Source organism: Polypterus senegalus, chromosome 10 (genome assembly GCF_016835505.1).
Source record: "Polypterus senegalus isolate Bchr_013 chromosome 10, ASM1683550v1, whole genome shotgun sequence".
Lineage (NCBI taxonomy): Eukaryota > Metazoa > Chordata > Cladistia > Polypteriformes > Polypteridae > Polypterus > Polypterus senegalus.
The window spans coordinates 166,100,644-166,116,019 of record NC_053163.1 but is presented as its reverse complement, the minus strand read 5'-3'; the positions used below and the strand labels follow the sequence as shown (position 1 = coordinate 166,116,019).

Below are 15,376 nucleotides of genomic sequence, written 5' to 3'. Positions count from 1 at the left end.
ACTACTTGTGATAAAGAAATGACGCACTGTTTGGAGGGCCATGCTCATTAATCAGAGGGGTAATGAACTGAAGAAACGGGCACAGTTGAATAAGATACTGGTCACCGTTACATGAAAATCACACAATTCATGTGCCCACATTTTGGGATATTTAATGTAAAGCAGCGTCCAGCTTCCTTTCTAGTTATCACTCGTGCCGTCCTTGGCACCCTGCAGACCTCAACGTGCTCTCCGCTTCTCACAGTCGGTGCCGACATTTTAGAGTTGTTGCCTAAACACACAGCAGCCACTCTGGGCGAGTGCGTGAGAAAAATAAAGGCTTTCCTTTAGGAACAGATATTTTAAGTTAAATTATACGCTGGGTGTAAAACTGCTCATTACTGATCATACTAATTTAGCTGCACCACGATATTTATTTACCAGCCCTCTCATTACAGTTGCTTTTATAACACGAAAGACAACTGAACTTTTCTTACAGCTAACCAAAGCAATTTCACAATAAAACCGATCACAAAAGGCCAGGGGCCTCAAGCAACCGCACAGGCCTCAGGTGTTCATCAGTACACGACTAAGATGAGAAGCCAAGAACTGTGATGTTAAACATTTCTGTTGGAATCGAGCGTGCAGTTCAGTTCAGGACTGGCAGAGTGTAAAGATGCATCTTTCTTGACTAGAGAAGAAAACAAATAAGACGAACTTGGGCCACTAAGACATTTAACACATTGGTTTGCTTTAAAAATACAGAGCTAAGCAGCCATGACCGCCATCACCCCCACAACTCCTGTCATAGTAGATTATGAAAGCCAAAGGCACAATAAATTCACGAGCTCCTTAGAGATAAAGACAAATGGCTTCTTGTACCTGAGCAGCTTTCTGCCTGGTTTCCTCCAGTTGTCTTTGGGCTTCAAAGGCTTCTTGCTCAGCCTTCAACTTCAGCAAAGAAAGGTCTCGCTCGTGCCTTTGCTGCTGTGCCTAAGAGAGTGGGCCAAATGAAACAGAAAATGTCATACTGCACGACAAACACACGCACACAAAACAATCAAGACACATCACAGGCTTTTAGAAATGCACAGGTCTAGTCTGCAAATTCTGCAAGTGGGCACAAACCAGTAAACCACTTCAGGTATAAGAACAAGCAATCGAGACCGAATGTCAGACACACTTTCATGATCACCGACATTCAAATGAGCATTCAGACACTGCAGTCGCTTTATTAATCCAAATTAGCATTTCAACCCACTGCACAGCCCAAGTGAGCGTCCATTAACCACAGCTTCAAGAGGAGTTTGTCAAGAGGACGGACTTCAGTGCGGTTATTTCATAAAGATCCCGACTCACTTATGCGGTTTTTACCTTCAGAATTTGTGCAAGAGAAACCGTCTCCTGCTGCGCCATGGAAATGCCCCGGACACGCTCCATGTCAGACAGCTGCCGTACCGACTCCTCGATGACATCCAGATAGCTAAGCTCGGCGCTCATACGATGTTGGAGCACAGCTGGTGAAAACTGCATGAAGCCTGGCGGGACAAGTTGGAGGAATATGGACATTATTCACAGCGGGAAGTAAGAAAGCCAAGAGCATAAAGTGCTAAATACAGAAATGAACGCGCAGTCGGCCCGTAGGAGGGACACCTTTTTTTTTTTGGAAGCCCACAAAGCACTTTTGATATTAAGAACTTGAAAAGCAGTAAACAGACTACAGTATCTGTGTTTTAAAACAAATCAAATGTTTTATCCATCCATCCATTATCCAATCCGCTGTATATTAACTACAGGGTCACGGGGGTCTACAATACTGCTGTGTTTTTTGCTTTTTTAAATAACTGCAGAACTCATGACTCACAAGCACTAGGCCGCGATGACTCATTTCTAAAACTTAAGGTGATGAGATGCTTTTTGACTAAGAAATGCACCTCACATTTCAGGACTTTCATTATCATCTCTCGTATACCTGGCTAATGTCTTCATCTAAAGATAGTACATTGTAATGAGTGCTGACGGACCCTCCACTGTTTAAAATCAACCACAATCCGCTGTGAAATAAGCTGAAACAAAACTAATCAGCCTCCACCTTTCTTTATTCCATATTTCACACAGAAGACCCTTTGCTTTTGACTTGGAATTTGTTTTGGAACACATGAAAATGGCAAGGACAGGACAACTGGGAGCATTAACTTCATGCAGTAAAATCCCAATTACACCGAGGCCACCGCGGATAAGTGAAACTTTGGATAAAACAGCTGGCCACATTTCCCCTGGTCCAAATGTTTGCTAGCGTCCAGTTGTCAGGATGTCACAACAATGCTTCCTTTTCCCACTCATTGCTACATTCAAGATGAAGATTTAATGAACTACAGAAATGCAGAAACCCCAAAATCCTAAGTGAACAAAACAATAGAGCACGTGTACATGGTCAACACTGGCAACACACGGACAATAGCCCGGGGGGCATGAGTGAGCCACGCCCACCTTCCCACAATCCCCAGCTCCTCGACCCCTTGCTCGGTCCATACAGTGAAGGATCAGTGTATAGTATTTACACACTCAGTACAATATTCACAGCAAAGCATTACGTTTACAGGGTTGCCGGTTAATCGGGAGACGGATAATTGGGTCCTACTATATTTTTGAGGCAATAACAGTAGTTAAGCTCTTTCTGTAGCACTGAACGAGTCTTCTACGTATCTCAATTAGCGATTAGGCCGACTCTGCTCTTCTCGAGCAAACTGCTCCAGTTCTCTTAGGATTAATGGCTGCATTCTCCCAACTGTGACCTTGAGCTCTCTCGATCGACGGACGGACAACTGAATTAGGATCAAGACTGCCTGCAGACCACATCACAGCATTCCACCGATTTCTTTTCAGCCATTCTCGGGTGCGCGTAGATAAATGTTTTGTGTCTTGTCCTGCTGGAGGACCCAGGAGCTGTGACTGAGACACAACTCCCTGTAACTGGGCGCGTTTCACTCCAGGATGGCTCAACAATCTTCTGATGTCATTGTGCCCAAACAGATTCAAGGCACCTGATGTCACAGGCAGCTCAGTAGCCCCTTGACATTAATGAGGCCCCTCCATGTTTTCACAGTACGGATGGCATTTTTTGTTTTGTAAGCACATTTTTGTCTTTGGTGACTTAAAAAGTCCTTATGTTGTTTTATGTGTCTGATGGACATTCTACTAGAAGGACTGTGGCTCAGATATTTTAGCCAATACCACCTGGGCTACTGTGTGTCTGTCTTTTAGTAATGGGGTCTTTCTACCTTTAAAGCCCACTTTCACTCAGACAGCAACGAACTGTGCAACTGTTGTACCTTGGTCTTGGAGGTCACCCCGAATCTCTTAATGCTCTCCTTAGCTCTTTCTCCACCATTCAAACCATCCTTCTGTTCAATCTGGGGTTAATTTTCATCTTGTGTTCACTTCCACCCATCGAGGGAGGTTGGCTACAGTACCATTAGGTAATGTTGTCACAGTAGCATAAAGCTCTCTGGAGCTGGAGATGGTCTGGTAGCCTTTACCTTGTCCACGCCTGGCTATTACCTTCTTCATCTCCTTCCCAGACAGCTCGGCTCTCTACTCCGAGTTCAGCGTGTCGCCCAGCTGAGTGACGACGGAGCGACAGATTCGAAGAGTGAAGACACCTGCGATACTAGTTACAGTAATCAGTCTGCTTGAGATATCCCACCAAGTCAGTTGTGTCTTTTCACTTCTAAAGGGTCCATGCCATTTCTGTTCCGTTTTATTTTTTAAATTTGTATGTTAAGTGCCAAGTCAAAAGCAAAGTCTCTGGTCTACAGAACATGGAGTAAAGAATGGAGGATTCTGATTAACTTTGTCACTTTCAACCCGTTTGGCAGAAATTAGGATTCTTTTTCTAAGTGGAAGGTTACAGATACTTTCAGCCACAGCTGCATTTTTACAAATGGCTCACCGTCAAGTTAAGAGGCTTGCTCAGGGTCACACAGCAAGTCAGAGGCCGGGACTGACCCTGGAGTCTTGTGGTTTAAAATCAAGTGTCACAGTATCTACATGACTAGTTTTATTAAATTTGAAAAATTCCCAAGAAACATAAAAGGATATGAAGTTAAACAGTACAAGGACAGAGATACTAAACTCACTATGTGAAACAATGGCTGATTCATTTTATATAAAACAATGACGGAGATGGCATGAGAAACACAAGTCCAAGATGGCAGCACATGTGAACTGGCTGTCAAGATGGCAGCTGTCCTAAAACATACGTGCGTGTCCAGCTCAACCCGGTAACAAGGCGGAGGAATTTCAAAAGATAAACTGTAAAAATGGTGGACCAAATGTAAACTAATTTTCATATTGAATGAGATTAAAAAAGGCTTGCAAGTACTTGACTGGCATCCCTGCCTTTGGAGTGAAACTTTGCGTCTACTCAAGCGTGGAGTATTTGTGAAGAGGGCGTAATGCTTCATGCATTCCCCACCCATGTTGCTCTGCTGCTAATCCTCCCTCTTGTCAAACTGTGTGCTCACCGGACAGGATTTTCCTACTGGATGAACGACGTGTGACCAGGGCCTTGCTAGGCTAGGAAGTGCACAAAACTGCAAACCAGGGGACTTGGCTAAGGAAACATCCCTTACCTGGGGGAGCAGAATCTTTGTTCAAATCCGTAAATGCCGAGGGCACAGATGGTCTGAATCGAGTGTCCAGGGGAGTGGCGACACCCATCTTGGAGCCACTGGGGCCTGCCATAGCCTCGCTGCCTTGTGAAGACTTCAGGGACCCTGCTGAACTCACCGGTGATCTGGATGGTGACAAAACCGCACTCCTCTTTGACTGGCCAGCATCTGATTTGACACTGAGAGCGCAAGGGTTAAAACATAAAACTTAACCAATGAAGTGACTAAACTTTAAACAAAATAAATAAAGGCAGAATATCCGGTCATGTGCTTCTACAGCTCCTTTCCATGGACATGACATTCACGGAAAGACGCAAAATAGTTAAAAGATTTGCCTAACCTTCAAAATACATAGCATGCAGATTTTTAGATATCAAAAGTTAAATACTGTATTATGGTATGCATCATTCTTGTCAGTGTGTTCCTTGCGATAAATAAGAGATTGTAAAGATAAAATGTGGCCTTGTAAAAGTATTCAGTCCCTTTGGAAGACTATGATATGTTGTGGGTGTTAAAGTAGCTCTAAAAACAACATTTTCCAGATTTTATTTTTAAGAAATTAACTTTTGATTTGATATGCTTTATTACATTGGTTTAACTTTAAAAAGAAACTCTTCAAACATTTCAGTTGTCAATAAAAATAATTAAGGGAGGAATACAAGTATGAATCTTTAAAAGTCCTCACCATTCCTTGGATTTTGAAGGGACTGAATGTCAAGCCACCAGATGGGGCCTTTGAGCCCAAAAACACTTTTTAAAAAAACTTGACGACAATCAGAAAGGAAAAAACATTTGCTATGAGCTCAGCTACAGAACGCCGTCTAATATCCTGTACAATTTGCATATTTAAGAAAGGAACTACTGAAGACTGCAGGCCTGCTTGAAATTATTCTTTTTATATCCAACAGCTGCACCCTGTTGTGTTTTTCCATAACTGATGACATTTCTTCCTACCAGGAACTGAACAAACCTGACGCGAGTCTGCGGATCCAACTTGTTTCGTCTTCAGAACATTTATTTTCTTGAGCAACTAAAAACGCAATAAAACTGCAGAACATGACGTGTCTCAGTTATAAACAGTGCATCCGGAAAGTATTCCCAGCGCTTCATCACTTTTTCCACATTTTCTTATGTTACAGCCTTATTCCAAAATGGATTAAATTCATTTTTTTCCTCAGAATTCTACACACAACACCCCATAATGACAAAGTTTACTTGAGGTTTTTGCAAATTTATTAAAAATAAAAAAAAACTGAGAAATCCCATGTCCATAAGTATTCACAGCCTTTGCTCAATACTTTGTCGATGCCCCTTTGGCAGCAATTCCAGCCTCAAGTCTTTTTGAATATGATGCCACAAGATTGGCACACCTATCCTTGGTCAGTTTCGCCCATTCCTCTTTGTAGCACCTCTCAAGCTCCATCAGGTTGGATAAGAAGCGTCGGTGCACAGCCATTTTAAGATCTCCAGAGATGTTCAATCAGATTCAAGTCTGGCCACTCGAGGACATTCACAGAGTTGTCCTGAAGCCACTCCTTTGATATCTTGGCAGTGTCCTTAGGGTCGTTGTCCTGCTGAAAGATGAACCATCGCCCCAGTCTGAGGTCAAGAGCGCTCTGGAGCAGGTTTTCATCCAGGATGTCTCTGTACATTGCTGCAGTCATCTTTCCCTTTATCCTGACTAGTCTCCCTGTTCCTGATGCTGCCACCACCATGCTTCACTGTAGGGATGGTATTGGCCTGGTGATGAGCGGTGCCTGGTTTCCTCCAAACGTGACGCCTGGCATTCACACCAAAGAGTTCAATCTTTGTCTCATCAGACCAGAGAATTTTGTTTCTCATGGTCTGAGAGTCCTTCAGGTGCCTTTTGACAAACTCCAGGCGGGCTGCCATGTGACTTTTACTGAGGAGTGGCTTCCGTCTGGCCACTCTACCATACAGGCCTGATTGGTGGATTGCTGCAGAGATGGTTGTCCTTCTGGAAGGTTCTCCTCTCTCCACAGAAGACCTCTGGAGCTCGGACAGAGTGACCATATGGTTCTTGGTCACCTCCCTGACTAAGTCCCTTCTCCCCCTGATCGCTCAGTTTAGATGGCCGGCCAGCTCTAAGAAGAGTCCTGGTGGTTTTGAACTTCTTCCACTTACGGATGATGGAGGCCATTGTGCTCACTGGGACCTTCAAAAGCAGCAGACATTTTTCTGTAACCTTCCCCAGATTTGTGTCTCGAGACAATCCTGTGTCGGAGGTCTACAGACAATTCCTTTGACTTCATGTTTGGTTTGTGCTCTGACATGAACTGTCAACTGTGGGACCTTCTATAGACAGGTGTGTGCCTTTCAAATCATGTCCAGTCAACTGAATTGACCACAGGTGGACTCCAATGAAGCTGCAGAAACATCTCAAGGATGATCAGGGGACACAGGATGCACCGGAGCTCAGTTTGGAGCTTCATGGCAAAGGCTGTGAATACTTATGGACATGTGCTTTCTCCGTTTTTTATTTTTAATAAATTTGCAAAAACCTCAAGTAAACTTTTTTTTCACGTTGTCATTATGGGGTGTTGTGTGTAGAATTTTGAGGAAAAAAATGAATTTAATCCATTTTGGAATAAAGTCTGTAACATAACAAAACGTGGAAAAAGTGATGAAGCGCTGGGAATACTTTCCGGACGCACTGTAAGCAGCGCAAGGACTTTTGCAAGGAGTTACACAAGTACAATATACATCTACATCTGACTGCCAGCATTTCTGTATTTCTAAAGTAACATCCCAACATCAGAATACCCGAAATAAGCCAGGACACACAACAAATTTTCAGAGGACAGTGAAAATGGTTCACTCTGAGGCAAACAATGCATTTCTTTAACTCTGTATCACCTGTGTATGGAGCGTGGGGACAGGTCTCCCAAACTGCTGTCACTTTCCAGGCCTCGGTCTGTTCTATGAGGTGAAGTCTTGGACAGGGGGCTCCGCTGCTTCCCTGGTGTTGCCTCAAAATGTGACATTGAAGAGATTGCTTTATCGTCATCCAGAGAATGCTGGAGGTTGCTGTCTTCTAAATTATCTATCATTCAGATTAAAAAAAAAAAAAGTTAAAAAAGGAAATACCCACCGTGGCCTGTGCCTGGCACAGACTGAATATAAGCAAGTCTTGAGGCCTGAAGTACATATTATTGTGAAAAGGAGGGAGACAGAATCCCATCTACATTACTGCTTACCTAAAGCCCATAGACGAAGCAAAGAGAAGTCAGTTATAGTGAATTAATCAATCAGAGGGCCAATTGAGATTGTTACTCAGCCATCTAGAATCCAATCAAATAAGACCAACTGTGTCACAATGCATACTGCTGGAGGTGCTGTGCTCTTCACCTTTACATGTGCTGTTGATGAAGATATCCTGCATGAAGCCATAACTACCATAGCAGAGACGTTTTTCAAGGTGCCAATTAAGCCAATGTCGCACTGCACAACTTCTAGTTGGCAGGGATGTCGTCAGAGGATTTCAGATTACACAACCAGACAGCGCTAAAATGTGAAATTAGACAACTGGTAACATCCAGTGCACAGATTCACATTTCCAAAGTATTGTTAACTCACCCTTTGTTTTCTGACAGATAACACTATGCTCCCTGATGGGACTTGTGCCTGTAGGAGGCTTTGCAGGTATGGCAAGTTCACCCACAATCTCAGCCCCTTCACCACTCTGCCATGGTATACAAGAATGTGACTTCTTGCGACATCAGACAGACGAGCCTCTCTTCCATTTGCCCAGTCCTAAACACCTGCTGTCCGTTACTCCTGACAGCTCCATTACACGTACAGGGCGAGGACTCATTGGTTTGTCCGCTCTTACATGCACAGAGCGGCGTGCTACGACTTAAAACAAAGCCAAACTTGACAGCTTCAGACTGCCTGGACTGAGTCGGAGGTTATACGAGATGACAGGACAACTAGTCACAGTATCACACTGCAACTGCCTTCAACTCACAAAAGATTTAGCAAATTAAATCTGTGAAAGGGCGTATAATGTGACATGGCCTTTACATGCAATCAACAAAAGATCTTGGAGGGACTGTAACTAAATTAACTCTTCTGTATTTCATTTACTCCTCTCTGGTCACCCTGCTACCAAGACGTAGTGCATGTTCTGGATTGTAAATGATAAATCTCAGGGCAACGTTTACTTATTTGGACTGAGCATTTCTGCACCTCCTAAAAGAAGAAGTCACTGTATTTCGGAGGGGACACTTCAATTTGACTTTATCCACCTGAATGATCTGTGCATGACTTGTCTCCTCAAATGGTATGCCAGGAAATCTAGTCCAGCAATGTCGCCTAAAATGTTCATTTCCAGGGAATTCCAAAAACTGGCCTCCTACAAAATCACTCAGGGGTCTGTGTCTGCTCATAGCCCGTGTTTATACAAAACCAAAAACATACCCCCACTTCACAACCACACAATTTTACGCCCATGCTTAAAAAAAAAGGTTCGCTCTGGGACTCATTTGATCGTTTTATATTTTGAAAGCAGCCTGCACATAAGCCGCTGCACAAGTGTTTTGACTTTATGTCGTGTAAGCTTATCTATCTCACTTCAGAGTGCATTGAGCAAAGCAAAAAGGGGGGGCAGTTTCAAGAATCCGTCTAAACTGAAGCATCATGGCTGACCTGCAGCATTTATTGACGGATTTAGGCTTATGGGTTCAATGCACCGGGCTGCTCAAATGCATTAAGGCTTAAATAAATCAACTATGTGGATTGGCACCTGCACATCTGAGGTATCGGGCCCCTTATGATAAGCTCAGGTTGATGGGCTTATGAAATGAATACAGTGGGATTATCCACGTATTCATTCTACTAAAACCTCAGGTATAGGTATTACTGACAAAAATCCCTTCTGATTCCGTTATCCTCCTTTCATGACTCACAGCTAATACCTAACTCGGCAGCACTAAAGGGTGAACTCTCTGACCCAGGGGTCGTTTTCCCCTCACTTCTCGTTTGATATCATTTCAGTGCTTTGTCTTTTAGCTCTGTAATGAGAGCAAAGCGCTGCTGCCCCCCCGACTACAGGGCGGAAAACACAAGTTTAGAGGCAGCTGGCTAATCCATTAAATGACCAAATCACAGGAATTCATCAGTCGGAGTTACTGATGCCAGGTTCACATATATTCAACTTCTAAATGCTTAAGCCTGTAGCGGCACAGGGGAGACCTGAATAAGTTACACGTTTTATGAAAGCAAACCTGCTTAGTCAATGCACAAAACCGACGACAGCAGAAGGAAGCAGCCTAATAATGGAGCTTTGATTTGCTGCCCTCTACAGTACAGAATGGCACCTACCAGCATCAGGCCCATCTCCCGAGTCTGTCAATGTACTTAAGACTGGCTGCTGCTGCTGTTGTTGTTGGGGTCTCCCCAGCTCTACGACTAGATGTGAGCAGACAATGTTTTGGGACCACCTTTTGGGGCCTTTAACTCACTTACAGGCTTGTCCATTTAAGGTTTTGTCTCGTGCCACACTTGCATTACTCCACACCGCTTACCCTTCTTCGGTGATGAGGCAGACCGAGGCGAGGATGCCACTTCAGATTTGGAAGAATGGTCAACGGATCGGAGGACCTTCTGATCACTGGGTGATCTTCTGCTTGTCAGCTCCTCGTGAAGACTGGAGACACTGCCATTACTGCAAAGAAAATCCAAAACATATCTCAGAATTTCATTTTTTTTATATTCAGGAAGTCTGCTGTTCTAAAGCCACGTCCATGCATGGCTGACAAGAAGCAAACCTAAAGGGCAAGTTCACTGCCAAATATCAGAGCTCAGTTGTACCCGCCATCCAAACACCTCTTTGGCGTATTAAAGCGGGTATGGAGGCCGAGGAGTTGATCCGAGCATAAAACAAGGCTACTTTTGAAGGCAGCAGAGACAAGTCGCCTCACACTGATGTGTTCTAACTCGACTGGTGCCCGCGTTTTGCTGCAGACGTAAAGCTCCAATAATAGCAACCATCAAGGGGTTTAAAGAAAAATGACTACGTTACACGAGATTTCAGTTTTCCAATTTAAAAGAAGAAACATGATGATCTTAATATGTTACGAACAAAAGATCAACAAAATCACTTTAAGTGAGGACAACCACGAGTGGACAAAAATAAAATGACACAATGACCTGGTGATCTGTGCAATGACAACAGGAGACCAATGTCGCCGTGTAGGCTGCGCCAATGGAAGAGCTCTGTAACCAGACAGTAGATCTTTAACAGTGACAGTTTTTAACAAGCTCCTATGACGTCACTCATCTTCATACTAGAGGAACTAGAAGAATAATCATTGGAAAGAGAAATATAATCATTACCTAAAAAGCACAGTGTGTGGCTGAAAATGTGCCAATGGCGTCCAAAGTTACAGGTGTCACCGTGGTTAGCCCTTCTGCCACGTGGATTCTGGAGTCAAATCCTGCATTCCAGTTGTTGTCTGTGTGGGTTTTACATGACCTGCCAATGTCCACAGCCACAAAGAGATGACGGTAAGGCTGACAGGCTATGCCAGATTTGCTCTGTGTAAGTGGGTACTGTGATGGACTGTTATTTTTGTCCTAGGCCATCTTCCGCCTTGCGCTCAGTGCTGTAGGAATAGGTTGTGTCCCCAGGGACCCAAGTGGCCTTGAGAATGTGTGTAGACAACCACAAGATGAATTACACAAAACAATGTGATAAATACAAGAAACCAGTATCGCACACATTAACATGAAACCCACTGCACAATGCAGGAGATCTGGAACTTACCATAGGGTGAATAATAAGAAGTTCAATTAAAAAAAGGAAACTGCAAGTAAAGGTGCATCAGCCAGACACAATGACAGCTGAATTACATGAAGCAAGTAAAACTCCAACACATCCGTTCATTTTCTGAAGTCACTTTTTTCCATTAAAGGGTTTCAAGTGGCTCAACAGTACACCGGCATCACAAGGGCACAGGCAGGAATAAACTGTGGACACATACCAGGCCAATTCAGAGAGGTTTAAAATAAAACGGCCCAGCAGAGGGCGCACACTGCCTGTTTAATGGGTCGTTTCAAAACTGCAAGGCTTTGCAGACACCACAGCTTTTCTACTCGATGTCAGTCTACAGTGGGTACGGAAAGTGTTCAGACCCCTTCAATTATTCTCTGTTATATTGCAGCCATTTGCTAAAATCATTTAAATTAATTTTTTTCCTCATTGATGTACACACAGCACCCCATATTGACCGACAAAAAAAAAAAGAATTTTTGAAATTGTTGCAGATTTATTAAAAAAGAAAAACTGATATCTCACCTGGTCCTAAGTATTCAGACCCTTTGCTCAGTATTTAGTAGAAGCCCCCTTTTGAGCTCATACAGCCAGGAGTCTTCTTGGGAAAGATGCAACAAGTTTTTCACACCTGGATTTGGGGATCCTCTGCCATTCCTCCATGCAGATCCTCTCCAGTTCTGTCAGGTTGGATGGTAAACGTTGATGGACAGCCATTTTAGGTCTCTCCAGAGATGCTCAATTGGGTTTAAGTCAGGGCTCTGGCTGGGCCATTCAAGAACAGTCACAGAGTTGTTGTGAAGCCACTCCTTTGTTATTTTAGCTGTGTGCTTAGGGTCATTGTCTTGTTGGAAGGTAAACCTTCGGCCCAGTCTGAGGTCCTTAGCACTCTGGAGAAGGTTATTGTCCAGGATTTCCCTGTACTTGGCCGCATTCATCTTTCCCTCGATTGCAACCAGTCGTCCTGTCCCTGCAGCTGAAAGCATGATGCTGCCACCGCCATACTTCACTGTGGGGACTGTATTGGACAAGTGATGAGCAGTGCCTGGTTGTCTTCTCACATACCGCTTAGAATTAAGGCCAAAAAGTTCTATCTTGGTCTCATCATACCAGAGAATCTTATTTCTCACCATCTGAGTCCTTCAGGTGCCTTTTAGCAAACTCCATGCGGGCTGTCATGTGTCTTGCACTGAGGAGAGGCTTCTGACAGGCCACTCTGCCATAAAGCCCTGACTGGTGGAGGGCTGCAGTGATGGTTGACTTTCTACAACTTTCTCCCATCTCCTGACTGCATCTCTGGAGCTCAGCCAAAGTGATCTTTGGGTTCTTCTTTACCTCTCTCACCAAGGCTCTTCTCCCCCGGTAGCTCAGCTTGGCCGGACGTCCAGCTCTAGGAAGGGTTCTGGTCTTCCATTTAAGGATTATGGAGGCCACTGTGCTCTTGGGAATCTTAAGTGCAGCAGAAATGTTTTTGTAACCTTGGCCAGCTCTGTGCCTTGCCACAATTCTGACTCTGAGCTCTTCAGGCAGTTCCTTTGACCTCCTGATTCTCATTTGCTCTGACATGCATTGTGAGCTGTGAGGTCTTATATTGACAGACAGGTGTGTGGCTTTCCTAGTCAAGTCAATCAGTAGAATCAAACACAGCAGGACTCAAATGAAGGGGATCTCAAGGATGAGCAGAAGAAATGGAAAGCACCGGAGATAAATATACGAGTGTCACAGCAAAGGGTCTGAATACTTAGGACCAGGTGAGATTTCAGTTTTTCTTTTTTAATAAATCTGCAACAATTTCAAAAATTCTTTTTTTGTCTGTCAATATGGGATGCTGTGTGTACATTAATGAGGGAAAAAATGAATTTAAATGATTTTAGCAAATGGCTGCAATATAACAAAGAGTGAAAAATTGAAGGGGGTCTGAATACTTTCCGTACCCACTGTACAGTATATATAAAAGCCAAATACCACTGACTCACTCATCACGAAATCTCCGAACCTTGAGGACTTCAATTTGGAACGTAGGTTGTTACCCTTGGCCCATCAGTGCTCACTAAGAAATAGTTTTAAAAATTTAAATGGTCCAAGCACGAAATTTCTTAAGAGTTTTTATAGACCCGTTTGTATGTCTGTTCGCTTTTCATGGATTTAGGTTTTTTTTTTTTCTATAATTTGCTTCAACATTCTGTTAATTTTCGCAACTTCCCTCTTCAAGGTAAGTATCCGAGTTTGCTTGCGGTACCAATTTATTTGCGCAAATCCAACAGAGACCCATCAGGCTGCAGGGCCCACCTCCCTCACACATCTGCCTCGGGTGTAACCTTAACTCCACTTAGCTAGCAAATGAGAGAACAACTTAACGGATTTAGATCTTTTTTTCTAGAATTTGCTTGAATATTCCAGTTGATTTTACGACTTCTCTCATTGCACTATGTATCACAGTTCACTTGCAGGAGCGAGATATTTGTGCTAATTTGAGACAGAGGCTGTGGGCCGAGGGGAGGGGGAGCGTGACGTCAGGAGTAGAGAGCTCGGCGGGCACATCTCACTGTCCTGTTTCACTAATACGCGGGCGAAGTCGCGGAGGATGGCTAGTGATGAATAAACAAACACTGGGCAAATAAAGTGGGCATTTACAAAGGCTTACATTCCAAAATAAGAACAACTTAAGGAAACCCACAGAAATGGCCAATGTCAGGAGTGGAATGGCAAAACCCAATTCTTTCAGTCGCAATGTAGAGAACACAGCAGCGGAATGAGCTTCAGTGTTTTCAGACGCCTTCAACAGAGCATTGCTGTTCACTTTTACACTGAGGAAGTTTAATTTTTCACAAAAATAACAATAAAATGGCTACATTCAGGCAAGTGGCTCAACAATCTGTGACGCGAGTAGCTGCATTTCATTTCCTTCTCCAGCAGCTATGACTGCTAGCAGACAGATGCCATTTACCTGCCCCATGTCACTGATAACTCTCAGCAAACGTCACACACTCAAAGTCAAACGGCTCACCAGATCCCAGCATCTCTCAGACTTTTCTACGTCTGGATGGCCACTTAATGGTTGGGCAGCTATAAAACAACCGGACTGCAGCTTCTCTACAGGAGTCTCTTGAATTTAAGGGTAGCCAAGCAGAATATCAACAGCTGCTGGCTCATCTGTTTGTATTCTTAATGGAAAAATTAATTCCATATCCGTATGAAGCAACTGACTATAACAATTATTGATTAGCCTTTGTCTACGTTGGATTTACAAACAAGATTTAAAAAAAAAAAAAAAAATCCCAAAGACATGCAGGTAACCTGGCAACTCTAAATTGGTCCCAGTGCATGTGGGTACCTGCATGGGTGACTGGTAACTGACTGGCACCCCACCCAGGGTCATTTACAGCAACACATGCTCTACAACATCATATCAAGCAGTTTTGAAATTTACGTATGTGCATACATTCTGATTAAACTGACTATTTTAAGATTAAAATATTCTGTTGCATATTTGGAAAATTCATTTTGTTTGCATCATCATCCCCATAATTACTACGTGTAAACAATATCCACCTTTCAGGCTTTTCTTATGAAAACTCTCTCAGAAAATCACCTGAATGACTAGAAGCCCTGGGAGACGTCCGAATGTTGAAGGGGACAGGAAGGCGACTAATCTCCTTAATGCCGTGGCTCTCAATCTCCATCCTGAGGACTCATCTGGCGGCAGATTTTTTTTCCTACAGTCAGAGAATCAGTACGCTATTCTCCCTCTTACTTATTATATGGTTTTTATTTATTTATCATCTTCTCTTATTGTGCCTTCAGAAGAGCACACATTCACAAGGCATTTCCAAATATTTGTATTTTTATCACGGCTCTAGATGGCTAACTCTTTAGTTGTTTTCCGATTAACTTGCCTTTTGTCCGTGTTGTTTGCTCCATTAAAGGAATA

The 15,376-nt window shown here is 43.4% G+C and overlaps 1 protein-coding gene across 1 annotated transcript in view; it reads right to left on the bottom strand.

The window, feature by feature from the left end:
- cep350 (centrosomal protein 350) overlaps positions 1-15,376 on the bottom strand; it is a 99,817-nt gene that overhangs the window by 25,398 nt on the left and 59,043 nt on the right. Inside the window, 5 exon segments of the mRNA XM_039767314.1 lie at positions 862-972; positions 1,354-1,517; positions 4,614-4,831; positions 7,530-7,716; positions 10,199-10,338. Coding sequence (XP_039623248.1) covers positions 862-972; positions 1,354-1,517; positions 4,614-4,831; positions 7,530-7,716; positions 10,199-10,338 — 820 coding nt within the window.